This window comes from Anthonomus grandis, chromosome 10 (assembly GCF_022605725.1).
Source record: "Anthonomus grandis grandis chromosome 10, icAntGran1.3, whole genome shotgun sequence".
Taxonomy (NCBI): Eukaryota; Metazoa; Arthropoda; class Insecta; order Coleoptera; family Curculionidae; genus Anthonomus; species Anthonomus grandis.
Window position 1 is genome coordinate 4791512 of NC_065555.1, and position 27068 is coordinate 4818579.

A 27068-nucleotide genomic window follows, 5' to 3' on the forward strand; every position below is an offset into this window, starting at 1 on the left:
ATTTTTGGATATAAGTTACCCAAATCGGTGGATTGGCTAAAATGGACCAGTTGCATGGCCACCAAGGTCGCCAGACCTAAATCCATGTGACTTTTTTTGTGGGGGTATATGAAAAGTTTAGTTTTCAAGACGCCTATCGACACACAAGAAGAAGTAATAGCACGTATTGAGCAGGCTGCGGCAACAGTTAGACAAAAACCGATTTCTCTATTGCGTGCCGTTACGGAACAGTGGTTACGTCGAGCAAATCGTTGTGTTAGTGAAGTTAATGGTGACAACTTTGAACAACTTACGCCCGTATGCACCGTATATACTTAATCTGGATTATGGGTTTAAGCTCGCTTAGTTCAAAAATTTGTGATGCACCGTATGAAAAGAATCGTTTAAGCTTTCGATTACAAGATCCATGGAAGAGGAAGGTTTAGTCCCGCGATTAACTGGTTTTCTAACCTAACTTATGTTTTGTTGTGGTTTCCTGGTTTGTTCTCAGTTTGCTTGAATTGAAAATATTGTTAATAAAATTGGTGGCATACCGCATGTCCTTTTAGTTTACTGTCTACCCATATAACTTTTATAAAATGGATTTAGAAGATGAACTGTTTGTGGATGATGACCAAGAAATGCTGGATATTATCAATTTCGGTTTTCCCCGACGAAACTATGAAAGAAGTGAATATTTCGACAGCATGGACAATTTTTCATTTTTTCGTCGATTTCGCTTAACTAAACAGACTGTATTAAACTTTTTAAGTGAAATTGAAGATCAGATTGAGTACAACAATGACCTGTAAGTTGTTTAGATAAAAAAAAATTGTCCCAGAAATGCTTCAAAGTGTTCTTATGACTATAATTTGTTTCTCTTGTAGCAACAATAGTTTAACACCAATAAATCAGTTGCTAACAACATTACGATTATATTCTTGTGGCAACCATCAAACGGCAATATCAGATTTTATTGGATGTCATCAAACAACAGTTTCAAGGACTTTCAGGAGGGTTACAAGAGCAATTTGCCTCACAAGGCCCCATCACATGAGAATGCCACAAAATGAGCATGAAAAGTTAAGAATTTCAACAGACTATTACAATATTTTCAGGTTTCCTAAGGTGATTGGTTGTGTCGATGGTACTTACATTAGAATTCAGTCGCCTGGTAAGGAGTGCCTTTTATTTTTAAACTTTATCCATTTTAATACCTTTATAGTCTCGAAATGATAATAAATCATGATTTTAGGAGGAGATGATGCCGAGGTATTTAGGAATAGAAAGGGATATTTTTCTATTAACACCCAGGTTGTTGGGGATTCACAGCTAAAAATTCAAGATATTGTGGCAAGATGGCCTGGTTCTGCACATGATTTAACTGTTTTCAATAATAGCAGGATACGTGCAAGATTTGAGGGACAAGAATTCCAAGATTCTGTTTTACTAGGCAGGTATAACAGTTATAAAACATCTTTCCATTATATAAATTTAAAATTACTGGTTAATATTACTTTATAATTTCATTTCTAGTACTCTATGTACGACTTGAATTGTTGTAATACATACTTATATATTGGTTGATAATTTTAGGTGATAGTGGATATGCTAACCGCAATTACCTGTTAGTACCCTTGTTAAATCCCTCAAACCATGCAGAGGAGTTATACAATTAGGCTCATATTAGAACACGCAATACTATAGAAAGATTGTTTGGTGTTTGGAAAAGGAGGTTTCCTATTTTGGCTTATGGATTGCGATACAAGCCAGAATTAGCCAGTGACATAATAGTGGCCACTGGAATATTGCATAATGTTGCAAAAGAAAACAATGAAGATGAACCACCTTTAGCAGAAAATATAAATGCAGAAGAGCTTAATTATTTAATTGAGCTTGGAAATATTCCTGATGTCATTGAAAGAAGAAACCCAGAAAACCGTAATGCTTTTGACCAACGCAGACATTTAATTGAACATTATTTTATACATCTTTAGGCATTAAAAAATAATTTAGTCTATAATAAAACAAAAAATATATAAAGATTTTTTATTAGAATATTTCCCAACAAATTTTATACTTCAAAAATCAAATAAGTTAATAACCAAAATTGCACTTATGCTATAGGATTAAACTTGCTTAACTTTATTAAACTTGTACTTTTGCAAAACCCTAATATTAATGATATATAATTAGTGAGATCATAAGAAATAAATATCCAAATAAATATAAAACTAACCATTTTTGGTAAATATTAAATTTGAGTCCAAAAATATTTAGATGGTTGAGGTCACTGTATTAAACAGCGATTGTTTATATGTAATTTCTGTCTTTAATAGCTCTATTTTCAGTAGCTTTTCTTGCTTTTGCAAGCTCAAATTATCTTCTTCTAACTTTAAATTTATAATTTTTTGTTTATGTTCCTCTTGAGCAAATTGTTTGGCCTCAATTGCCTGTTCAATTTGTTTTTCTATTAAAACTAATCTTCTGTCCAATAAGATATTATACTTTTCACTGACATCAGATGATGTTAAAGCATGCAAGCCTCCAACGGGTCTTCTTCTGTTTGATTGAGGGATTTTATTTTTTCTTTTTTCATTTCCAGGAGTGCTCACTATTGTACTACTGGTAGTAGCTTCACTAGTTTCTCTATGAGGTATGAGTTTTGAATTAATAGGTTTTTGTAGTACTGCTGGAGGACACCTAGTACTTTGATTATAATAGATTGACTCAGGTATTATAGCCTAAAATCTTTTTAATTAAACTATTTGTTATGCCTAAAGATATATTGTCCTTACCTTATTGCCATTGTCAGTAACATCTGTTGGAACAAATTCAAAAATGTTAACATCTTCAACATTATTAGATGTGTCCTGAATGTCAGTCTTCTTTTTCTTGGGAATTGGTTCAAAATTTTCTTTTTGTGTTATTGTCAAGCTGTCATCCTGGTTAAAATACTTGTCAGAATCAAATTCAGAACTAAACCCTTTCACAGATTTTTTATTTAGAACTTGTAACAATAGATTGTCTACTCTATTGAGAACTATGTCAGGGGGTGCAGGTTCCCCTCCAGTTAAATAAATCTCCTTCTTGTGTTCTGCCAATTTTTTCCTAATATCCTTTTTTTTATTGTCATACAACCTTTTGAGTTGGTCGTGACTTCTAAATGCCAAAACAGGCGTTGAATTGTTAAACTCAGATTCAATTTTTTTCCATATTTCAGCTTTCTCTTCAATGCTAGTTCTATTGGTTCTTTTATTTTCTAAGACTGAAGCGTATTTCATGACAATGTTCATTAAAGATTCTTTCTCCGCGGGTGAAAAATTGGGGATTCTTGCCACCTTTTTTTCTGCCATTATAAGCAAAAAAATTGACAAAATCACTTAATTTTTACTACAACTTATGTTACAGTTATAATAATAAGTTTTTTTTTTGTTTATAATATCCACTTTTATTTTCTTTTTGTAACCTCAAAATCTCATAAATCCATCTGATATGCTTTTTTTTTGAATGCTAACAATGTTGCCATATCATAAATCCAGATTAGATAATTCCCGTACGATGCATCACAAACAAAGAAGATTAATATAATCTCAATTAGCTAAGTACGTTTAGGTTTTAAAACGGTGCATACGGGCATTATTTAAATTAGAGAGAACCGTATTGGACTCATTTTATAACATTTTGGCAATGCAATTTTTTTATTTTTCGGTTTTTTGAATAAAGTTATTTGAAAAAAAGGTTTATTTTACCGAGTTCTATACACAGTAAAAAAAAAGTATCAATTTAAAAATCACCCTGTATATTATAGCTTCTATTAGTTACACTTTCTCTTTGTTTATTTATTTTGTAGTCTCAACAGGCGATGGCAAAGATGTAAGTCAAAAACACAGGAAATTATATGACGAAATGTTGATTTCATCCATTTATACCAGAAAACGTCTATGGGATCCGAGAATTCCTTTACAACCATGGCATAAAAAAAGTTGAAGCAAATAAAACAGAGTAAAAACACGAGTAAAAATATAACGACATTTTACGGATACGCATATCTCTAGTCCTAGTGGATGGACTAAGCCTGAATCCACATTGATACGTTATTACGGATCCGTTGGGACCACGTGATTGCTATCAATCAGCCAATAATCGACCCGATTTTGGGTCTCTCTCAACGGATCCGTAATTATCAATCTGGATTCAGGCACAGCGGAATCAACAATATGATTGAGCGCCGTTGCGATGTTATTGCCTTTTTCTCTAATATACGTGTTGTCTACATTTATTTAACTTCTTTACTATCCCTCTTTAATAAAATATGAAGCATTTTTTTTTCATAAAATATGATAAAAATTTTTGTGATATTTTTTTGCCATATCTACATAAACATTAGGCATCATTTCATCAGAGATGTTGCAAGTTGCTAATTTTAACCTTTCAATGTTCTTAGGGGCAGAAGTCTGATGGAAATTACTGAAATAATGCAAAACCAACCCTTTCACATAAAATACCTCTCAGGTCATTAAACAGCAATAAAACTACCATAAAAATGGGTTAAAAACCACCAAGGAAAAAAAGTATCAAATGGATGACACTTTTGCTCAAGCGGTTTTTTTTTTGTTTTATTATTGATCTTCGAGGAGCGGGCTCTGATTGTGTTGTCACAACTGGGGGACATAAACAAAACTTAAAAAGGCATAAAGTGAATTTTTCGGATGTCGATCGGCCCTTTAATGCTCGCTGATCGTTTTAGGTTGGGTTTCTGCCGATCCCGGAGGTCCGCCCTATCAGAAATTTGATCGAGGACCTAACGGCTAATATGGCGTGTAAATGTTCTTTCTGTTTTGGTTTTTTTCTTGGGTCCGATATTATGTTTCTTTTATGCGTATAAGAAAAAAAATCTTTCTTAAATTTTGACAAATTCATACAGAATTAATTAAATATTCGATTAATATATCTCTTGACCTATAATAGTGGTTCAATTTTGGAACGGATGGGAGGGAGACCACCTTGCCTTTCCAGCTTTAGATAATTTAGATTCATAAGTACAATTATTAGTTATTAAGTTAATCCCGACTTCTCTGATCATAGTTCACAGTTACTTCATTAATTGTGAACAAACCTACGACATAAAGTGCAAAACAGAGAACAGGATATATAGACCTAATCTTTAACGCTATTTTTACTGAAATACACTTTCAGGACTTGATTGCAAAGTTAATTTAAATGTCGATGTATGTACCTTGAAATGGTACGGTTAAATGGTGGCAAAGTTGCACAATTTGGAGTTTAATAAAATGACTTTTAAATTTTTTTTTAATTTCCGATACCCTCGGAGTTATCCGAAAAAAAAATGGAATTTGTCAAAATCGTTTTTACCTTTAACCGACTTTATTTAAAGAGATATCGGAGAACGAAAAAACAGTTTTTCATTGCCACTTTTTATACTTTAAAAAAATGTCGACGTTTCGTTTATTTTTCAATCATCATCAACTTTATTTCTTCTTATGGGCGCCATATTGGATTTTCTCGATGGTTTTTTTAATTTTTTTTTGCGTCATGTTTATGACAAATTTCGGACAACACCGGAATTTTAAATTTTTTTAAGCGTCATTTTATTAAGCTCCAAATTGCGCAACTTTGCCTCCATTTTAATTGGAACCTGTTTTAATTGAAACATCTCCTTTTTCAAGCGGTTGTGTTTTATTTTTAGCAATTGAAGGTTCCAATTTTCCATATTTATCCTGGAAGATTTTTGTTATCCATACCTTCTTTCATACATACATTTAGCTCTTTTAATAGATTGAAGGAACTCGTCCATTATCTTAAAGAGATCTACGTAAGTAGAGACAAAGTTTAAAATATTAACTAATTTTAAACTTTGATTTTGTTTTAGTGTAGGGTTTTATTGTAATTACGTGTGTTTTTCTGTTTATTGTAGGTCTGATGATGCATTATTTTAAGCGAAACATGTGACCTGCGGGGCATAAAAATATTTTGAGACCTAGTTGGGCATTTACTCAACCTTCTCCAATAGATGCTAGTGGAGAAGGTTGAGTAAATACCCTTTTTTTATCTGGCTCCCCTAACAGTGGGGTTCATTTTTTGTAACTAAACATAATCCATATCCTCCTAACTGCAAAAAATAACATAAAATTTTAATTTCATATTTACACTTACTGCCCATTTTTAATTTATTTTTCAAGTCATTCTCATTTCTTTGACAAGCTTTAAGCCATTTTTTTCGACGCATTTTATCTTCAGGAAACCAGATTAATTAACAGACTTATTGGGCAGTAATACTTTTACATTGGGGTATAATACAATACAAAATTTGAAATATTCAGGAGCTTTTCCATTAGGTTATTGTTGAGTTATTTATTAGGCTATAAAACTACACGAAACGAACAAAATGTAAAGACAATAAACGCTTTTCACTAGGCAACAACAAGATCGTAAAATGTTAATTGATTGTATTACAAAAATTATTGACATTACAGCATTCAGCACATTCAGTTGGATTTCTCAGTATTTAATGTCAAGAATTTGAGTCCAACCATTCAGTTATGCATTCAGCACTCTGAAGCTTCAAGAGCAGCTAATCTATTCCAATTATGTTGTGTTTGTATCAAATATCGTGTTGCAAGCGTGTCGTTTTCTTTTTTTATAAAAATAAGTCAGCCAGTTTCCACATTTGTGGTGCATCCTCTAGAATCAGGAGTGCATGAATTATTGAGAGAGTCACCTTTAGAGGGTAGTATCGTTTGCTAATAAGAGCAGCTTTTACATTAGAGAATGACAGGTCATTGATGAATAAAATAATCAATATAGCACTTTGTCGGAACACACTTCCCTCTCTTGAGGGGTGCTTTTTCTTATCCTGACTACTTGGGACCTATGTAAGATTTTAAAAAGGAATGCATATTGTAGTGCTTAAGTTTATTGATATTGGTTTAGAGCGCAAAAACGCGCTGCACAGTATTTCAATTGTTTAAATGAGTCTAATTCTGTCTTGACAAGATCCATAATACCTAAAACTGGAATTTTTCTAAAGCCTAACTTATAAAGAAGACCACTTTACTCAAAAAATGCAACAAGTCTCAGAGCAATGCACTTTTCTACTATCTTAAAGACCATCGGAAGCAGCCTAATTAGTCGATACTTAAGGGCGCCGTTTTTATCACCTTTCTTAAATATTGGAATAAAAACCCTCTTGGAAAAGCCCAAATTGGTCAGTTTAATTATTGTTACTAGGGTAATTCCGGGTGAGATGGCTCTTTCTAATATTTCCTAAATATATTTGATTTACGGCACTGTAGCTTTACATCCTCTTCAACGTGCTATATATATCGTGATCCAGGTTTGCGGTTTTTTCTACACTTTAAGGTAAGTTTTGCTAAAAAAAATATTTTACAAGCATTAAAAATATTTAACCTTAAAAGTAATGTATAGTTTTTTTCTGAAAATTTTGTTTTTTTTTCAAGTTTTTGATACTCCTTTTGGGTTTGTGCATTTTTGAGGTTATGTTAATGCACCCGTACCTCTAAAATTTAATAAATCTTAGGAAATATTTAGTGGGCCATCTCACACCCTGACTTTTGGGATAGATGGCCCAACTACTATCCGGCCATCTATCCTGGAAAACAAAAATATTTTTTTTATTTAATCCTTACAAAAATTTGGCATTTAAGTATAGAATTTAGACATCCACAGTATATAACTGTATTTTTTAGAGTCATGACTACATTAGAAAAGGTTCAGTGCAAAGAGGAAACTGGACTGAAGAAGATTTAGTCAATGCTGCAGAAGCTGTCAGAAATGGTGTTATGGGTATCAGAGAGGCATGCCGTAATTTTAACAACATTCCACCACCAACATTTCGCAGGCGCTTCAAAAACAATGATTTTCAGAAACGAGCTCTTGATACACCTTGTGTTCTTTGTATCGAAAATGAGAAAAAAATGAAGCTACATATCCAGAAATTACAGAAACATGGATTTGCACCAACTTGTGAATGCGTCAGAGCAATGGCATTTAACTTGGCAGAGCAGTCGAAAATTAAACACACATTTAATAGAGAGAAAAAACTGGCTGGATATGATTGGTTAACTATGTTTTTAAAACGAAACCCCGACCTAAGTGTTAGAAAAGCTGAAGGGGTGTCACTACCCCGTTGTGACGGAATGAATAAGACAGATGTTTCTGTGTATTTTAATTTACTTGAAACCACATTAATCGAAGGAGAAATAATGAACAAAGCTGGTCACATATTTAATATGGACGAAACGGGCTTACAATTAAATAATAAACCTGGTTATGTTATTGCTACAAAAGGCTCAAAAAATGTTGCTGCAATTACTGCTTCAGGGAAGGGAGAAACCATAACAGTAATATCATGTTGTAATGCAGAAGGTTATTACATACCACCTACTTGTATAATCAAGGGGAAAAATAAAAAAGCTGAGTTTGAAGATGAAATGCCCCCTGGCTCCACTGTTTATATGAATGAAAAATCAGCTTACATTAACACTGATATAATGTTTGCTTGGCTAAAAAATCAATTTATACCACCTAAACCGCAAGGAAAAGTTCTACTTTTACTGGATGGGCATGCTAGCCATTGCAGTTCATCAGAGATGCTTGAATACGCTGATGAACATGATGTTATTCCTCTTTGCCTGCCTAGTCATACCACACAGTTTCTCCAACCTTTAGATAGCTGTTTTTTTAAGAGCCTTAAAGCTTTCTTTAATAATGCTTGCAACACATTTATTAGAACAAATCCAACTAGGAAAATTAACCGGTTACAATTTGGCCAGCTGCTATCTAAGGCGTGGTCAAAAGCTGCGACAGTTGAGAATGCTGTATCTGCTTTTAGGTCAACAGGTGTTTGTCCCTTTAATCCTTCAGCCATACCAGAGTACGCATATTTGGTATCTGAAGAGGAAATGTTAAATTTGGTTAAGTCCCTCTAACAAACGTATTTTTATTTATTTATAAAAAAAAACATTTTTAGATAATACGGCAACAGTTAGAACAGAACATTGAACACTGAACAGAATACTGTTAAACAAATTTTCGTCTGTTCCAAGCACATCAGCTAATATGGAAAATGCACGAAAAGGAGCAAAACAGGTAGCTTGCGTCCTAACATCTCCGGAAAATATTCAAAAACAAAAATTAGCTAACGCGCGTAAGAAGGACAAAGAAAAGAAAAAAGAAATTAAAAAAATACGACGATTATAAACAAGCAAAAACAAAAAAAATAATGATGGTGGGTCAAATGATTCATGTGTAAAGGAACAAACTAAAAATATAAAAGAGAAAAATAAATTAAACCTAACCACCCAAAAACCAAGAGCGAAAAAACTTAAATTAAATAAAGACGACTCATCCACAGATATTGACACATCAGACGACTATGTTTCCGAATCTGAGGATTGCTCACAAGAAGACGATTCTACAGAATGCCTTGGATGTGGCGAGATATACAAACTCACAACTAAAACTGATGACTGGATGTATTCACTGCACAAGGTGGTTCCATGAAAGCTGCTCTAAATTTTTGAATCTCTGTGATATATGTGGAAAAATTTTATCAAAAAAGCGATGTTAAATTAAGTTTTTTTAATGGGCCGTCTCACCCAGTATGTATATTGGGGCACCTGGGAGAGTTGCCCCATTCAGCTTATTTTTTTAAAATTGTTTGTAGAGTTAGATTTTTTAGTTTTTCTTTAAATGTTACTTTTGACGTTAACTGGAATAAATGCTTATGTTAAATCTTTTTTTTTTTGGTTTGATTAACTTTTAGGTTTTTATTTTAAGCCAACTATCCCTATTATAAGGTTTTTTTAAAAGAGATTATTAGGAACAACTATTTATAGGCGAACTCGTATATAATCTCACTGTTACAATTGATAAGTTAGACGAAATTATCTCCAATATGATACCTGCCGTAAGTGAATTTATACTTTTGGGAGATAGTAATGTTAATCACTTTAATTTATGAAATCCATTGGATTCATGCTTAAACTAAGTAATCGACGAGTCAACAATGACCACTCTTTTACGTCAGTCTCTACTCGTTAGTATTTTTGGCAGTAGTATGCCTAATACATGAGGAACTGCATGCCTCATGTATTACCACAAATTTATCATAATTATATTGAATTATTGTTTAGAAAAGGGCGTCTTTCCCACAGTTTTGGAATTGCTTGTGCAGAACTTCAAAGAAAATAATACATAAACAGGTTCTGAAGTTCCTCACTGCACTCTGACATTAGTAAGGTGCCATAACAGCTTTATTAAATGTTATGTACTATGATGTCAGCGGAACTAGTGATATTATTTATTTATTGAATTTACTGATATTTCAATTAGGTTTTTAAACATTATAATAAAGTAATAGTGTTTTAGTGTTACATATTTTAATTTACACCAATAAATGAAATTGAATATTATGTAGTTTTTTTTTAATTGTATGAAGGTATATTACGACAAATTATATCAATATAAATAATTGTCTCTTATTAAATCTAGGTGTGTACCATGAAATTACAATAAAAAACTGAAAATTATTTCACATTTTTTTTGTTGGCTTCTATTGTAATTATAGAAACGTAACGTTTCTATCGATTGTCCTGAATACGGAAGGTCGTACTGAAAGACTTGTTGGAACAAGGTTAAATGTATGAATATGGTATCTCCTTATTTAAGACACTCTGTATACCTATTGACAAAGATTTTAACGTACGTAGGCGTCACTTTGGCAAAATTGAAAGTCTCGTTAAAAATAAGGTTATATGACTAGTTAAGGGGATTATTGGTCTATAAAAGAATTGTTAATAATTAGTAACTTTTAAGGTCGCATCTACTTTTAAAATGATTGATTTAAAACTAATTTAATTATAAAATGGTTTAATCGGAAGGAGTGTGTTTCGACACGATGAGTTTAATGAAGAAGTGAATGTCTTGGTACAATCAACCCTTTGGCCTAAAATGAAAACACTTATTGAAAAAATATAATAATCCCGTCCACAGGTACAGGGTGCTTTTTTCAATTGAGTAGTTCGCGCGCATAACCGGATATATCCACTTTCAGAAAATTTTCAGGAAAGACAAAAAACACCCTGTGTGTTTTTATTTAAAAATAGTAATATTTTAAGAAAATAGCTTTAATTAAGCAGGGTTGATCAATTTATTAACATAAAAAGAAACAAAAAAAAAAATTTACAAATAGGGATAGACGTTTGTATAAATCCATTTTTGCACACAAATGAGACATAGTAAGCAAAAATATATATTTATTTATCTTCAAACAAACTGGATCAAGTAGTATTTGACAAAAGTATTAAAAGGAAAATTAAATATGTATTGCATTTTCTTCGTGCAGGCAATCGCATAGCTCATTTTCTTCTTGAGTTTCAAAATTTACCTTACATTGGCTCCGGTATTGTTACTATCTAATAGGTTTTTGTACCACAAAGAATCTTCTCTGTTTTGCCCTTCATCCCCAAAATGCTCCTTTATCAAATGATTAAAACTTTTTTTTTCTTTTTTTCTGGTATGGAATCACCCAGTGGTAGCGTGCTAAACTGTATGTTATCTTCTGATTTTCCCTTCTTAAAAAGTGATTCCCAAGCTGTGTCACTCAATGATAAAACTCAGACATCTTAATTTTAACAGTGGTTTTGTTATGTTCATTTTCAATTTTTTTTAAGTGAATTCTTTTGCATTCTGAAACTCTCTTTATTTTTTTATACACCTTTTCCAGTTCTTTAGCATTATACATTTGTCAGTCAAGGCCCAGTGTTTTTACCAAACCTACTTCCGAATATATTTCAACGTATTTTTCTTTTGTTGTAATGACTGGATGTCTTTTTAAGATTCCACTCTACCAAATGATCGGTCCGCAGGAAGAAAGCTATATATCACTTCTATCACTTCTTTTAAATTATCTGGGGATTTGTTTTTAAGCCAGTATATTAGCATATGAATAATATACGAATTCTTATTCTGCCCCCCCCCCCACATCCATCGCAGAATAGTCTGAGAATGTGTATTCCTTCATAATTTAAGTTTTGAAGTTGACTGAACAAAGCAGAGTCTTGCTTTTAAGAAGCAAGCATCTAACCTTACTTCTGCTTTTTACGCACTTCTCTTTTGCTTTCGCGACATGTTCTTTTTCTACTTCCATCACTTCCTTCCTTTATACTTATTTTCACATTCATGATACACAAAATTCAACTTCAAACACTAAAAAAACACTTTTATTTGACTGGTCTTACGGGAGTTAAAAGCGCATGGAGTCACAACTCAACGTCCAAACAACAACTACTGGAATAAATAATGAAAAGTGCAATATAATACGCACAACTTGTTTATTTCAATATATTCGATTTTGTTATTAAAGGTTTTGCTCCAAATGTCGAAGTTTACTTAACGTTTTAAATGGGATTTATTCGGTTTTGCTTCCAAACAAATATATGAACCTATAAAAACGATAAGAAAGAACCAAAAACCGTCAAAAAACGATTTTCGGTGAAAAGTGGATACATCCGGTTTTGCACCCAAACTCTTCAATTAATATAATGGTGAAATTGGATTTTTATTACAGGCAGCCATTTTTAAAAAAAAATCAAAATAAACTTTCTTACATAATTTCTCCTGACAAATTCAACGGTAAAATAAAAACTTTAATACTCTCAACGATTACCCTATTGTACATAAAAGGAAATATACGTTAAAAGTACCATATATTGACCCAAAGGATATACCTACCGTTTCACTTACTAATTCAAGAGTGGAAATTAGAAAGGGCCTTTTTTCCGAAATTCAGTTTTTTTACATAGAAACGTTCTATGTGCCATGCTTTATGTCCTATGAAAGGTTCTAAGTGCCAAAATTACATTTTTACCTTTATAAGAGTCCTTCGTAAATGTCAATAGTCTTATGTGCGCAAGCATTTTCCCTAGAAAGGTCCTAAGTCCCATATATTTATTACCTTAGTTGTGTTTAGACATTTGCAGGTGTACGTTGTGTGTGATAATTTCTTGATTTGAAATCCATTATAATGGAAGAAACCCAAAGAAAAAGGAGAAGTAAAGGCAGTGGTTCCTTTAGAAGTGAACAGTCGTTTAAAAACAAGTGGAAAGTCATATAAAACTTATAAAAAGAAGATAGTACCTGAAAAAAACTATCCAGAACAGCAGGTAAGGCAGGAATTACACTAAGAAAATGGTATGTGTGTTGACGTTGGTTTGTGAATGTATTTGTAGGGTAGGCCTTAGTGTTCAGAACCGGTTTCGTCAGTCACATACAAATTTTATAGATCTGTTTTCATCAAGGATTTTGCCAACCTAAGTTTCCACAGACCACGAGTTGATACCGTAAACCGGGGTTACTTTGTCACCTTTTGAACACACTTTTACTTGTAACTCCGGTATCCTTCGGAATTTGGGTGGCCAAGAATTATGAGTATACCGACGAAATCATCCTCTACAACTACAACTATGCTAATTTTTTTTATAAAAAGCGAAAAAAAATATATTGATGGTGACAAAGTAACCCCGTGGTTGGGGCTACTTTCGTGTGTCATATAGGTAGGTACCTAATTTTTTTTAACATCCAAATGGTGAAAAACACGAAAAATAAATAACTTGCTTATACAAAAGTTCAAAAATATTTATTTCTAGTAAACAAACCAGAAAACAAAACCAGAAAATAGAAAACAAACCTATACATACATTTTGGTATCGGTAGGTAGTAGGCAATTAATGCCTAAATAAACAGGAACTTTGATACACAACTTTAATGCTGTAGTAAACGAGGTTAATCAATACGGCACTAAACGTTAAGGCATTAGACTTTAGTTAGGCACATATTCGTCTTCTTCGTCTGTATGATAGGGATCTTCATCCGAACTATCTTCACATCTATCACAAATGAAATAGGGATCCCTACTATCATTATTACAGATGCCACAAATCCATTTTTGACATTTGCAGCATTTTATCCATTCAACTCGATATTTGTAGTTTTCCCACAAACACTTACAGATGCCACATTTGTTTGAATCGTCTATTTTTCGTGTCGATTTTCTTAATGGGAGATTTTTTTCTTTACCCTTAACACCCAACTTTGATTCATTTGTTGCGCTCTTCGAATTTCCTTTAGAGGTGGATGGTTCTGCATCATCATCGACAATATTCATGGCGCTCTCGCCTACTTCTGAGGAGGTGATGGACGAAACATTTTGCCCTGGTTCTATTTTTTTTCCTCGTTTTCTTTTCTTCTCGGGATTTTGAACTCCCCTATGTTCTTTTAACAACTCAACTAAACTTTCGTCTAATGTTCTCCCAATTTCTTTTTCCTGAACAGCAGTATCGGGAAGTTTTCTTAGAACCTCTTGCGCATTACATGGATATAAGCCGGTGGTGCGAAATCCTGATTAAATTTTGCGACACTGTGTCACTAATGGCCACCCAAAGTCTGTTCAGTAAAATGGGAAATTGTTCTTTTGGAATTTGACCCAGGATATCGACTTTCTCTTCGCCAGCTTTCGAGAATATCACGCCATCTCTTCTTCATTGGTCCGAATACCGCCACATCTAATGGTTGCATTAGATGTGTGGCATTGGGAGGAAACGGGCTCATATATATTTCATGTTCTTGTGCTGCCTGTACGACACTTGGAGCAAAATGGATGGCCAAGTTGTCTCCTACGAGGATCACTCTTTTTCCAGGTTCTCTTGTTCTTAGGACATGTGGAAGTAAAATTTCCTTAAACCATATCTCGAATAAGTTGGCATCAAACCAGCCACTTGGACTATTTTTGTAAACTGTTCCTGGTGGGTCGCCTTTACACCAGTTTTCATAAATATTATTGGCTTTATATACCACCATGGGCGGCAACAAGACTTCACTGGCGCTACCGCAGACCATTATGCTAATGGCTGTCCTGGAATGATTTTGGACACGTTCGACCCTTTTCGAGTTTCGTGGAACAATGACTTTTCTAGCACCGGGGTCATCAGTGACGTTTGTTTCGTCATAGTTATATATATGATCCCCACTAGAGTCTAATAATGCAGGTGTAATAATTGCAAAAAACTTCAAAACATCCTCTTGGTCCAGTGAGGATCGTGATCTGTTGATATTCGCGGCTATTCGAACAGATAAATTGTTTCGTTTGATGAAAGCACTAACCATATCATCCCCAGGGGTGTTGTCTTTTAATACAGATATAACAATACCCTTTTTGTCAAGGTATTTTTTAATAACAGCCTTTGTTAGTGGAAATCCCCATTCTGCCACGACTTCCAAGGATCTTGATATTAACCCTTCTTCTTCCTTACTGAGGACTGTCGGATGTCCAACAGACTTTGCCTTCCAAGGCATTTATAGACTAGAGTCATGCGTGGGATCCTATAGGTTTGGGCCGGTAGCTTTTTACTCATACCACTTCTAACGGCCTCCACTGCTTTTTCTAAATTTTCTTCGCTATAGTTGGCATATGGCCGGCTGCCAGGGGTTTTTTTCGTAGGTCCTCATGGTTTAATTAGTTACTTGGATCTGTAACAAAAGAACTATCATTATGTTTTAAATTGCAGCCGCACATTTTTCAAGTTACCCCGGGGTGACAAAGTAACCCCGGTTTACGGTACGTGTAGCACATGTGACAAACTAGAGTGTCAAATTAAAGCCAACATTAAGTCAAGTCAATCTGCAAAAGATCAGCTGGAAGTCCATCATCGAAAGGCCGAAAGGGCAAGAGAGATATTAAAGCAAGATAAGATTGAGTCTTAAGATCCCGAAAGCACAAAGTGTTGGTTATCCATGGATCTACAGCAGACACACAGCGACATGTTCTACCTTTCGCAGCTGTCCTGCTACAACTTCATATTGGGGATACAAATGAGGCCTACATGTTGAAATTGCATCATGTCTTTTATACATTGTTAACCGTGGATTGACCCTTAAGGAACATTTGGTAAAATGGTGTGATAATTGCGGGGGCCTAAATAAGAATAGAATTTTATTGTTTACATTGATCTTTTTGGTGGCCAATGGTGTTTTCCACACTAATGTAACAGAAATTTCTTGTAAGTGGCCATAGTTTCATGCCCTGCGATAGAGATTTTGCTTTAGTAGAAAAACGGAAGAAAGTATCTAAAGCATTTGTACCCTTAGACCTCCAAGCAGTAGTAAAATCAGCAAGCTACGCTCCACCTTTTAATGTCGTCGACATGACTCCACGCGGCTTTTGGGACCTAAAACAAGCGGCGGATGAGTATATTAACACTACCAAGTTAAATATCAGTAAAGCTACAGTAATAACGATCGAAGCTACGAATTCTACACTTATTAAGATAAAAACTTCATTTTCTGATTTTGAAGAAAGGATGCAAGTTAATGTTTTAAAGAAAGGGAAAACTTTAGCTGGACTCAGACAGGCTAATATAATGAAGCTCCCATCAGAAAGAAAGGTGTCGGAAAATAAAAAGGTATCTCTTCGAAGCATGATTCTTTATCTTCAAAATCCAGAACACCAACGTTTTTATAAACAGCAGATTGAAGACAATGGTTTAGAATAAAAAAAGAAGTAAAATGTATTTTATGAATATATCTATACTTGTTTAAACATTTTTATTTTGTAGTAAGAAGTTTAGTTTGCAAATTTTTGTTAAGAAGTAGGTCTTCCGTTTCAGTTTAAACGCATAATACTTAATAAAGCTTTACTTAAAAAAGTTCTCTGACTTTTATTTAGTTTTTCTCTATTATCTATATAAAACTTTTTTTTTGGTACATAAGCCCTTTCTAATTTCCACTCTTCAATTTGTAACCACCCTTTAAGGATTAACCCTTTTTATGTCAATCCCGGATCCCCCTATATAAGGCAACTTCATTAATGTCCCGTGAAACATATTGTAATGCTCAACCCTCCTTTTGTGATTCTTATATGGCATAACGGCACGGCACCTTTAATTGTCTCCTTCTCTAAACTGTTACTATTACACGGCGGTTTTAATTATACGGGTAACTTTTAACACCTCTCGAGACTCGACTGGAACATCTCAAACGGATATTATAATAACTGTTATTTCGGAACCGATGTTGCATCAAAGGGATGGTTTAATTAATTAGAGAATGAACGGTTTTTTTTTTTAATTTGAGAAGGCCTAAATCGATTTTTCGCTTAAGCAATTTTGATTTTACGTGTCTGTGTGGTTAAGTTGTGAGGAAAATCCTAGATTTGAAGCACTTCTTTTATAGGGGCTGTCAGGGTGACTCAAGATTTGTTCAAGTGTAAATTACCATAATGCAAACCTTTATGATAAAATAAGTTAATAATCAAAATTAATGTATTGATGTGGGGCTATTATTAAGCTAATTTTATCCAAGAATTTCACATAAATGGATTTTGTAAAATTGAGAAATTTGCTTAAAAATCAAAATAAATCCATTGGACATGGAACTCTTTCAGTTCATTTTTCTTGATCAATTCAATAGTCCACTCAATTTTATTTTTTCAATTAAATTTACATGAAATATGTGTTGTTGACAAAGAACGACCTTGACATTCTTCAAATTGATCTTGTTACGCAAATATTTTTATTTATTACATATTTTTGTTTTTTTCGATCATTTGTTTAAATTGAGGTCACTTCAATATCGCTTAGTCGTAACATTAGCTCATGATGTTGTATTAATTTAACTTAATTTAATTCATTTATTGAGGGTTAAAAATGGTGAATGTTGTTTTGGTTGAACTTATTAATCGTTTATTTTTAATATAAATATTTATAGTAAACTGTTTTCGTATGTTTACTTGATAGAAGGGCGATTTTTTATGACTCAAAGTTATTTTACTGCTCTTACTATTATGTCACTAAACTATGCTCCACGCATGATCTAGTTTAATCATTTGTTTATAACATTTATCGTTAATAAAAAGATGTCGCAAATTAGGCTTTTTAGTAACTCGTTTACCACATTTCACTTGCCCAACTTCATTTATGGTTGATTTGATGTTTATAATATAAAAGCGCGCCAGAACGCACCCAAAATCAGTTCATGTCGTTAACTTCTTCAAACATGAATACTTTTACGGTAAAGTACTTTTATACTCTTCCATTTTTGTTTATATTACAACCGAGGTTGCCATATTTATGGGGGTTTTTTAAAACTAAATAAAAATGCTTATAAACTTTTAAGTATTTTAGAAATTTCACATTTTGGTTGTCAGTTTCTAATTCAAATGAATTTTTTTAGGTCCATAGTGCAACAAACGAGATTTTTACGTGAATAAGACTAATAAAAAAATTCGGACTTAGGGAGTTATTCTGTTAACAGTGCTGGCAAATGTCTTCCTTTTTTGAATTCAATTTTAAAAATTATTATAATTTTCTTTTTGCATTTTGGAATAAATTAGATTGGAATTTAAGTTTCTTAAATCGTATTTCAGAATTAATTAAATTGCTTATAATTGGCGACCCTGTCTTCAAAAGTTAGTTCGTATTTAAATCCAAAATGTATTTTTTTTTCAATGAACAACCAATGTATAGAAACTCGCGAAAAAATGGGAATTTTCTATAATTTTAAATAAAAATTAAGAAGTTTGGCAACCATGCCTGCGAATTAATTCAATAAGTTTACAATTAATCGATTTAAAACCATTTTTATTTCAATTTATTCGTGATGAAAAAACACGTTTGTTGCACTGTGACCGTTAATTTAAAAAAAGACAGAATAAATTTGAAATTCAAGGAATTATTTTTAGTGAACAGGGTTGCCAAATGTAAGCATTTTTCTTTTTTTAATTTAATGTTATTTTTTTAGATTAAGAATGAAATTGATGACTAATTTTTTTCAAGGTTCATAAGACAACAAACGTCCTTTTTCATTATAAATAATATTTAAGAAAAATGTTGATTTTCTATTTTTAATAATTTATTTTATAGGAAGAGTTCCCAAATTTATGCATTTTTCCGTAAAATTTAAAAAACGTCTAAGGGAATTTTTTTAAATTAGATTTTCTAGTGGCACTTTTGATAATTAATTTTTCAAGTGGTCTAGTGTAAGTAACACGTTTTTTCGCAACGAATAAAATTTAAAAAAAAATTATTTAAATTGAAAAATTGCGAACTTATCAATTTAATTCAGAGCCTTAGTTGCCAAATTTCTGCATTTATACCTAAAATTTAAATTCCCATTTTTTTTTAAATTTTTAATGTAATTTAACATTTTAAGATTCATAATGCGACGAACGAGCTTTTACATAAAAAAAATCGGAAATAAAACAATATATTTTGTAGACCGAGTTGCCAATGTAAGAAATTTTGAAGAACAGTGAATTTTCGATTTTTTCTTTGATTTTGGACAGAATTTTTGAAAATTCACTTTTTCCATTGATATTTTCAAAATTCGTAGTATTTTTATCATAAATAAAATCCAAACTATTGTGCGAACTCATCAGTTTAGTTCATAGGCAATGTTGCCAATTCCACAACTTTTACCATTCTCCTTTTTTCCTTTCAAGGTTGTCTTCTATGTATCCATTGCAATCACTCTGGCTTTGGCCTTTCCAGATGGACACGACCACGCCGACCATCACGTACGTATTTTTAATACCAATTAATTAAAAAACAAACATCTCCTTTTAACCTGACAGGCTCCCGCGGGATACCACTTCGAATACGGTGTCCACGATCCCCACACCAAAGATCACAAATCCCAAGAGGAGCACCGTGACCACGACAAGGTTAAAGGAAGTTACGTCGTCCACGAACCGGATGGTACCAAGAGGATCGTAGAGTACACCTCCAATAAACACGATGGGTTCCAAGCGGTGGTGAGACGTGAAGGACATGCCCAACATCCCGCCCATTATGGTAAAGACGGACATGGACATGCTGGACATGGACATGGTGGTGTCGGTGGTACCAGTTACGTAGGCGTTACCCATTGGGGACATGGTTCTGGCAAATAAAGACTGATAAATCTTAGAAATTTATTTGTTGAATTAAATACATGTTTTCGCTGAATTTGTCTTTTATTTTACGAGAATAGTTTCAGTTATTCTTACATAGTAATACCTAATAAAACCGTAAAGAAATACACATTGTATTTGAAACACTCCGTATTTTTAGAAGTTCAATGATAAGTAAGATGCGTGCAGAAAGGAGAAACAGTGAGTGTAGAGCAAAAATGAATAGAAAAAAGAACATTTTAGGATACAATTACATTATATATTAATAAGAAGAATTAGGGTTATTCTGTAAGGTGGATAGTAATTGGAATGTCTGGATCCACTGAATTTATATATATTTATTGAATGAATTAAAAGAATTCAAGGGGAATTTAGTAGTTAAGACAAAAGGAAAAATATCATTTAAATCAGCAAAAGTATTAGAGAAAGTTTTAATGATTCTTAGTCAATACAATTAATTAAGGAATATACAGGACATATAGAAGAATACCTAAAAAGGTAGTCAAGATATTTTAGAGTCATGGTTAGGGAATATCAAGGATGAAAAAAGCAAAAATGTCTTCAGACTGCTTTGAGGAAAGTAAAACTACTTTGCCACGATTCTAATGCTATGCCATGATTCCTAATCTGCTTATTTAAGCGTATTAGGAATCATGGGTCTGAAACTCGGTATTAATTATAAACTTGCGTGCATAGAAATCGGCCCACTGTAAACTTTTGACTTTAAATATATTTTTTTAAAAAATTATCCATCAGATCAAAAAAAAAAATATGCTGTTTGAAAGACAATTTAATATCCTTTAATATGAGTATAACTTTTTATGAAAACTTATTTGAATATCCTATCTTTAACATAGTGAAATTAATGCATTAAGAAAATTAGACTTTTTTATTATTAACATAAATAGGGTTATTGACGATTTAAAACTTAATTTTTAATAATGGGTATGACCTCCTCTTGCCCTAATAACATCTCTCATACGATTAGGCATAGATCTAATCAAGTTTGCTATTGTTTCTTGTGGGATGTTTAGCCATTCTTCTTCTACTGCAACAATAAGCTCTGGGATCCAGTTTGGGGTACGAAGTCTAGCTCGAATTCTTCGTTTTAGCTCATCCCATAAATATTCGATCGGATTTAGGTCAGGACTGTATGCTGGCCACTCCATAACCCGAAAACCGACTTCTGCAATGTAATCTTGCACGATTCTCGCGGTGTGCGGCCTTGCGTTGTCATGCATAAAGGTAAATTCATCTCCAATGTAGTCGACCTAAGGTACCACATGAAATGCTAAAATCTCCTCGATATACCTAGCAGCCGTTAAACCTCTTCTTCCGTGAACACGGTCGCCCCTACAAATGAACTGAAGGTCGGTTCGTGCTTCTATAGAAATTGCACCTAGATCATGCAGGAACCACATCCATAAGCACTTCGCTCTTCAAAGCAGCAATCTGCAAATCGCACTCAAAGAAAATATGTAAACATTTATATTATGCACATATTTATAATACTCAATAGGTTTCTGGGGTAAAGTATAATATAAAGTAAAATCAAATTAAATTATAAGAAATCTTTTATTAAAATCCTACAAAATATAGCAATAAAAAAAATGTGCCATTTACCACGTTACTATCTTACCCATAATTTAATTAATTTAGACCAAATTATATTATAAATAAAACCAAATATTCCTCTATTAAATTTATTAATGTGAATAGTTTACATTCTTACTCAAACGGGCTTGGGCGGCTGTCGAATAACGACACGAGTCCATGGTAGCGAGGAAGAAGAAGAAGAAGAATTCTTACTCCACTAGGCAAAGGAATAAATTGTATAATATTATCATTCTGGTTATGATAGCTTATCAGTAGATATAAGAAATATCCACCAAAAGTTTCATGTTGACTACATAGAAATATTAACATTATTTTCTGTATTTATGTGTATAATAATGTTTTTTTAGAATTATACGACTTTAAATAAATATTTTCGCTGACTTTATTTTTTATTTTACGAGAACACTTGAAGGTATCCATACACCACGCGGGTGTGACCACCATAAGGAAACTGGAAAGAAACTATCAATTTATGCAAAAAATCATTTATATTTATCAACATTTTTATAAGTTATTAAAGCAATAAATTATTTACAAAATATATATAAAGTTAGCTTATCAGTAATGATGATAATCGACGTTCAAGTTGTACTGACTATGGAGATCTGGTACCCAATGATAATCTTGTTTCGGTACCGCAACCGCTACCCCTTTGGGCGTATCGAATCTTTGCTCGTGGACGTACGAGTAAGCACCACTTTTTTGCGCAACAGGCGCATATTCTTCCGGTACTCGTTCCTTATAAATCACTACAGGAGCTGGCACTGGCGCGTGGTACTGCTGAGGCACCTCATATTCTGGTACAACGTACTCGTGGATCTGCTTAGCGACAGGCACATGGTATTCGGGTTGAGTTAAAACGTATTTGTCTTTAGGAAGAACATATTTTTCCTGAGGAACCACGTATTTCTGTTGGGAAATCACATATTTCTGCTGAGGAACCAGGTATTTTTCCTGATTATCATATTGCTGTCCCCAGTACTCTTCGGGAAGAGCAAACTTAAGACCCTCGGCTTGTGGATAAAGGTGGATATCATTTACTGAAGTTTCCTCGTGGTGCTCCGGTACGTTGATGAAGAGCTCCGGTTTGGCAGCAATAGGAGCATGGACGTACTCCACTGGTTTAGTATAGATGTCGGCTACGACAGGCTTAAGGTCGCTGTAGTCTTCGTAGCCGCCGTCGTAGCTGTTGTATACCACCGAAGGTTCTTCTACGACAGTCGGGTGGGCCACAGGGGCAGCAAGGGCGACCTGAAGAATGAAGAGTTACTGGTATAATCATTTTAGAGTTAATTGGTACCTGATGGGGTTCTTCGGCTCCTCCATGGGTTTCCACACTGACGCCATGCGCATCGACTTTCTTAACTACAGCTCTAAAACCGTGGTCATCGGCAATGTAGTCTACGATCCGGGTGGAACCGTCTGGCTCTAGAAGACTGTAACTACCACGCACGGTACCGTCTTTATCTTTCGTTTCCCATTGGGACTTGTGATCTCCCGTGTGCGGGTCAGAGACCCCATACTCGTAGGCATAAGACTTTTGCTAAAAATTCGATTTTTTTTCTTAGGTTTTAAATGCGGAAAGAGGAAGGAGAGAGAGAACTTACGTAATTGTCGTATTTGGCGGCATATTCGCCCGTGTAGCCGGAGTAGAGGGTTCCGGCTTCATATTCGGGTAAGGAACCGTGGGCCCCGAAAATGCCCAAATACAGACAAACGATCTATAAGGGAACAAAATTTGAAATATGTAGCAACACTGTTTAGATCATAAGTGTCAGATCTTTGATATGATAATGTCTGCGACGTTGCCGCATGGTGCCTTGAGTATCATAAAAAAAACATTAAGGCAGTATAAAATCAAACTTTTTTTTAATTTTTGATTTGATGATATTCTCGATTATTACAGCTGCTATGTACTACAGGGTTGTTCTTTATATTCAAATAGATTCTAAGCCCTTTAAATATAAAAGTTTACCTTAAATCGCCAGGAAAAAACAAAGTTTGTATTTTTAAATGGAACATCTTGTATTTTTGTGTATGAAATGAAAGACCTTGTTTTTCTGATTATAAAAAAATATATATGTTAACGTTTGGTTTAGCTGTTCTTTAAAAATATACGGTTTAGAAAAAAAAAACTAAAATAGTTATTTATGTAGTGTGTAAAATGGTCCTTTTTTTATGAATGGGAAAATGACAATTCCCTTGAATAAAAAAAGGTGATTTTACACATTCTACTTTCGAAGAAACCTTAAAAAAAAAATACCGAAGTACTTTACGAATTAGTGCGTAAAAACGTCAAAAAAATTTTTGACAAATTATGAAATAGATGTCAAATAAACGTCAAATTACTTTTTACGCACTAATGCCTAAAACACTTTTTTTAGGCACTAGTACGTAAAAAGTTAAATTTTACACACGGTAGTAGAAATTATTTTTTAGCTAAATCTCCGTTACTATGACGTTAATCGATGATAATAATAAAGCAAACAAAAGATATTTGTCAGACTGCCACTGTTTTTTTCTGTATTTTTTAAATATGGGTTATATGGAAGAAGAAAAGGTATATCAGCACATTCATCTGAAAATGATAATTTCTGCTAGATCCACCTTTTATTATACTGAAAGGGATATGAGAAACCGCAAAAATTTAAGATGAGAAAAAAACGCACAGTTATCACACGGATGAAAAACTATAAATGTTATTATATTTTCCAGCAAAAAAGTAAATTTATATTTAGGTACAATGTATTAGGTAAAATGTACCTTCTTACATTTATAATTTATGGTTTGATTTTTTAAGAAAAACGTAATTTATCACCCGTAGACGCTAGTAAATACTTTAAATGTTCTAGAAAAAACATTCAAAGAGTGCTACATAAATATAGATATCATCCTTACAAAATGCCGCGAAAATAAACAGATAACTATAAAATAAGAAGATTAACTTATTGCAGTGATATGTTAGATATGAAAAACTAACATATATTTAATAATATGTTATCGACTCATTTTTACCACAGAAGGGATGTTACCAGAAAATCCTTACACTTATGTGAAAATAAAAAACTAGGGCAGGATTTCATTAAATGTGTGGTGTGACATCCTTAGATACCGAATAATTGGACTCATTATATTTCAAGGATCCTTGACTAGAGATAGACTAAGCGTTTTAATGAGTGGATCAGAACTTATGGTTCCATTAACTGGACGCCAAATAGCTCTGATCTGACTCCATTCGACGGTTTTCTATGGGGGTACCTAAGTAAATAAGTTTATAACGAAAAACGTGAAAATTTGAAGGATTTAAGGGAAAGAATCCAAAGAAGTATAAACTACTGAAATAAAGAACATCCTGAGATTATTTTCAATAATCTGTTGTAATTATACAGCAATATATATAGTGAATTTTTAAAGCAAAAAAACATTTAATTTTTTTTATATACCTACTTCAAAAAAGTTAAAACAAATATTATATATGTTTTAAATCCGAAGGTAAAAATATTGCACTTTTAATATACAAGGTGATCAATTTAAAAAATACAAACTTTGTGATTTTTTATTAACTTTGCGATACCCTTGTATTATATTTTAGAACATTTCCAGACAATTTTAGGTAACTTCTAGAACTTTTTATATTTGAAGCTTTTTTTCGCCTTGTATAATATTGTTTTGTAAGCATAGTGCGGATTTAAAGAAGAAAAGTGGTTTCATTAAAAAATTAATTAAACATTTACTCTTGAGGGTACTATTGAGACGAAATACAAAAATATTTTTGTTTCCTAAATTAACACACTTTGCCGTTAATCCCACAATAACACACGAAAGATCACTTAAAAGTTTCACAAAAAACAAAAATAAATTAACCGCCGAAATTGATAAATACTAACCAGAGATATCGACATGTTGCGCCAAACCGAAAAAAAAATAATTGAGATTGAAATTTTCACGGTGTTGTGCAAATAGGTGGCTGAATTTTAATACTGAATGGTAAAGTACGACCCGCTTATTTATATATAAAATACGCCAAGACCAATAAGAAATCAATCAGAGGCACTAATTTGATAGTAAAGGCCTTCGGAATTGTTTGTCGGACAGGCGGATGAAAAATTTCAGACAAAAATCGGTAAAATGACTCAGTAGGTTTATCGGTGAACCTACGACTTAACTTGGGTGTGGTTTAACATATTTTTTTTCTTAATTAATTATATCCGGTATAAGTAATATTTTAGGGTTTGCGGAACTCTCACCTGAATTATTCAAGTTCATTATCACATTCTTAGCATTATGTTTAGGGTAAGACAAAATTGAACTGAGAAGGATCAATATGTCTGAACCGTAACTTTAATAAGATTATTGGGAAAATGCTATTTATCTTAAGCATGATTAGAGGAGAAACATATTAAACTTCACTGCAGTTCAATCAATGGTAAAATTAATAAAAACGTGATTTTTATAAAAAAAAATCTATTTCCAGGCAGTTGGCATTTTCTAAAAGTAAATTTAATGAAGAACCCGATTTCCATGACTCTAATGAACAGTGAAATTAACTAAAAAAATAAATTAAAAATCATCTTAAACTGATCTTTGAGAAGCAATTTTTAATAGAAAACTCGTTTAACTTAATTGAAGTTACTTTATAGTCAAAGCAAATGAAATTTGCAATAGTTAAAGTAATTCTTCATTCTTTGCAAGTGAATTTATCAAAATCAAATTTATTTATTGACTTCTTCGTAAAACAATTATAATTTTATTGTAGCAGGTCAAAAATGTGCTAATCTGAGTGCTATATTTTATCAATGCAAAACGAAAGTCGTCGATTAAAATGGACTTGACTCGACAATAAAAAAATAATTTACATGTCATAATTCGAATATTTTAATTCCCCATGTATTTCCGAGTAGAATAGAAGGCATTTTTTGTGAAATACAGCTTGACGGTCTTTTTAAATTTTTTCATAGGTTACTGTTTTACATTTGTTGGTCAAATTATATAATGAAATATTTGGTCAGTTATGTCTTGACAATTCAAGCCTATACCTATATGAGTTTGTTGGATAATGACGATAATCCGAGTTTGACTTATTATACTTATTTTTAGTTTTGTGTATTACGCTTAAATGGAGATTCTCTTATAATTAATTATTATAAAATTCTCAAATTTTATTCTTCATTTTCATCTCTGTGTGTTAAAAATGTATTTGAATAATTAAAGTTAGTCACCGTGTACCACAATATTTTTAACTTCGTCTATAATTATTTTTTACTGTTTTTTTTTATTTGTAGTGCCCTAAAGAAGGCCGAAACAATAGGAAAAAAGTTTTGAACAGCTTGGATTTTAACCTTTAAAATATGAGTTCAATTTTCTGCAAAATTATAAAAAAAATCTTTCAAGCATATAAACTCGTTAAAAGTATATAACTTAAATTTCATTGCTGTCATTTTTATACCCAAATAATTATTCATTTTCTAGAAGTGGGTTTAACTGC

General features: G+C 32.8%; 2 protein-coding genes across 2 annotated transcripts in view; one reads left to right on the plus strand and one right to left on the minus strand.

Annotated features, from left to right (window-relative positions):
• LOC126741361 (uncharacterized) overlaps window positions 1-25602 on the minus strand; it is a 46284-nt gene extending 20682 nt beyond the window's left edge. Inside the window, exons 1-5 of the mRNA XM_050447753.1 lie at window positions 25471-25602; window positions 23191-23304; window positions 22884-23126; window positions 22145-22834; window positions 19647-19978 (exon numbers count right to left, since the gene is read on the minus strand). Coding sequence (XP_050303710.1) covers window positions 19647-19978; window positions 22145-22834; window positions 22884-23126; window positions 23191-23304; window positions 25471-25485 — 1394 coding nt within the window. The 5' untranslated portion in view covers window positions 25486-25602. The remainder of the gene's footprint in view (window positions 1-19646; window positions 19979-22144; window positions 22835-22883; window positions 23127-23190; window positions 23305-25470) is intronic.
• Window positions 17967-20021, plus strand: LOC126741162 (adult-specific cuticular protein ACP-20-like). The gene is made up of 3 exons (XM_050447506.1): window positions 17967-18087; window positions 19517-19591; window positions 19649-20021. The coding sequence occupies exons 1-3, from the start codon at window positions 18052-18054 to the stop codon at window positions 19964-19966; spliced, it is 429 nt and encodes a 142-aa protein (XP_050303463.1). The 5' UTR covers window positions 17967-18051; the 3' UTR covers window positions 19967-20021.
• Window positions 25603-27068: the final 1466 nt, after the last annotated feature.

Bases quoted from the DNA above. Each gene is read 5' to 3' on its own strand.
- LOC126741162 (XM_050447506.1), top strand. From the start codon at position 18,052: ATGTCGTTAACTTCTTCAAACATGAATACTTTTACG. The intron at 18,088-19,516 runs GTAAAGTACTTT...TTTCCTTTCAAG, and splicing joins CAAACATGAATACTTTTACG to GTTGTCTTCTATGTATCCAT. The intron at 19,592-19,648 runs GTACGTATTTTT...TTAACCTGACAG, and splicing joins ACGACCACGCCGACCATCAC to GCTCCCGCGGGATACCACTT.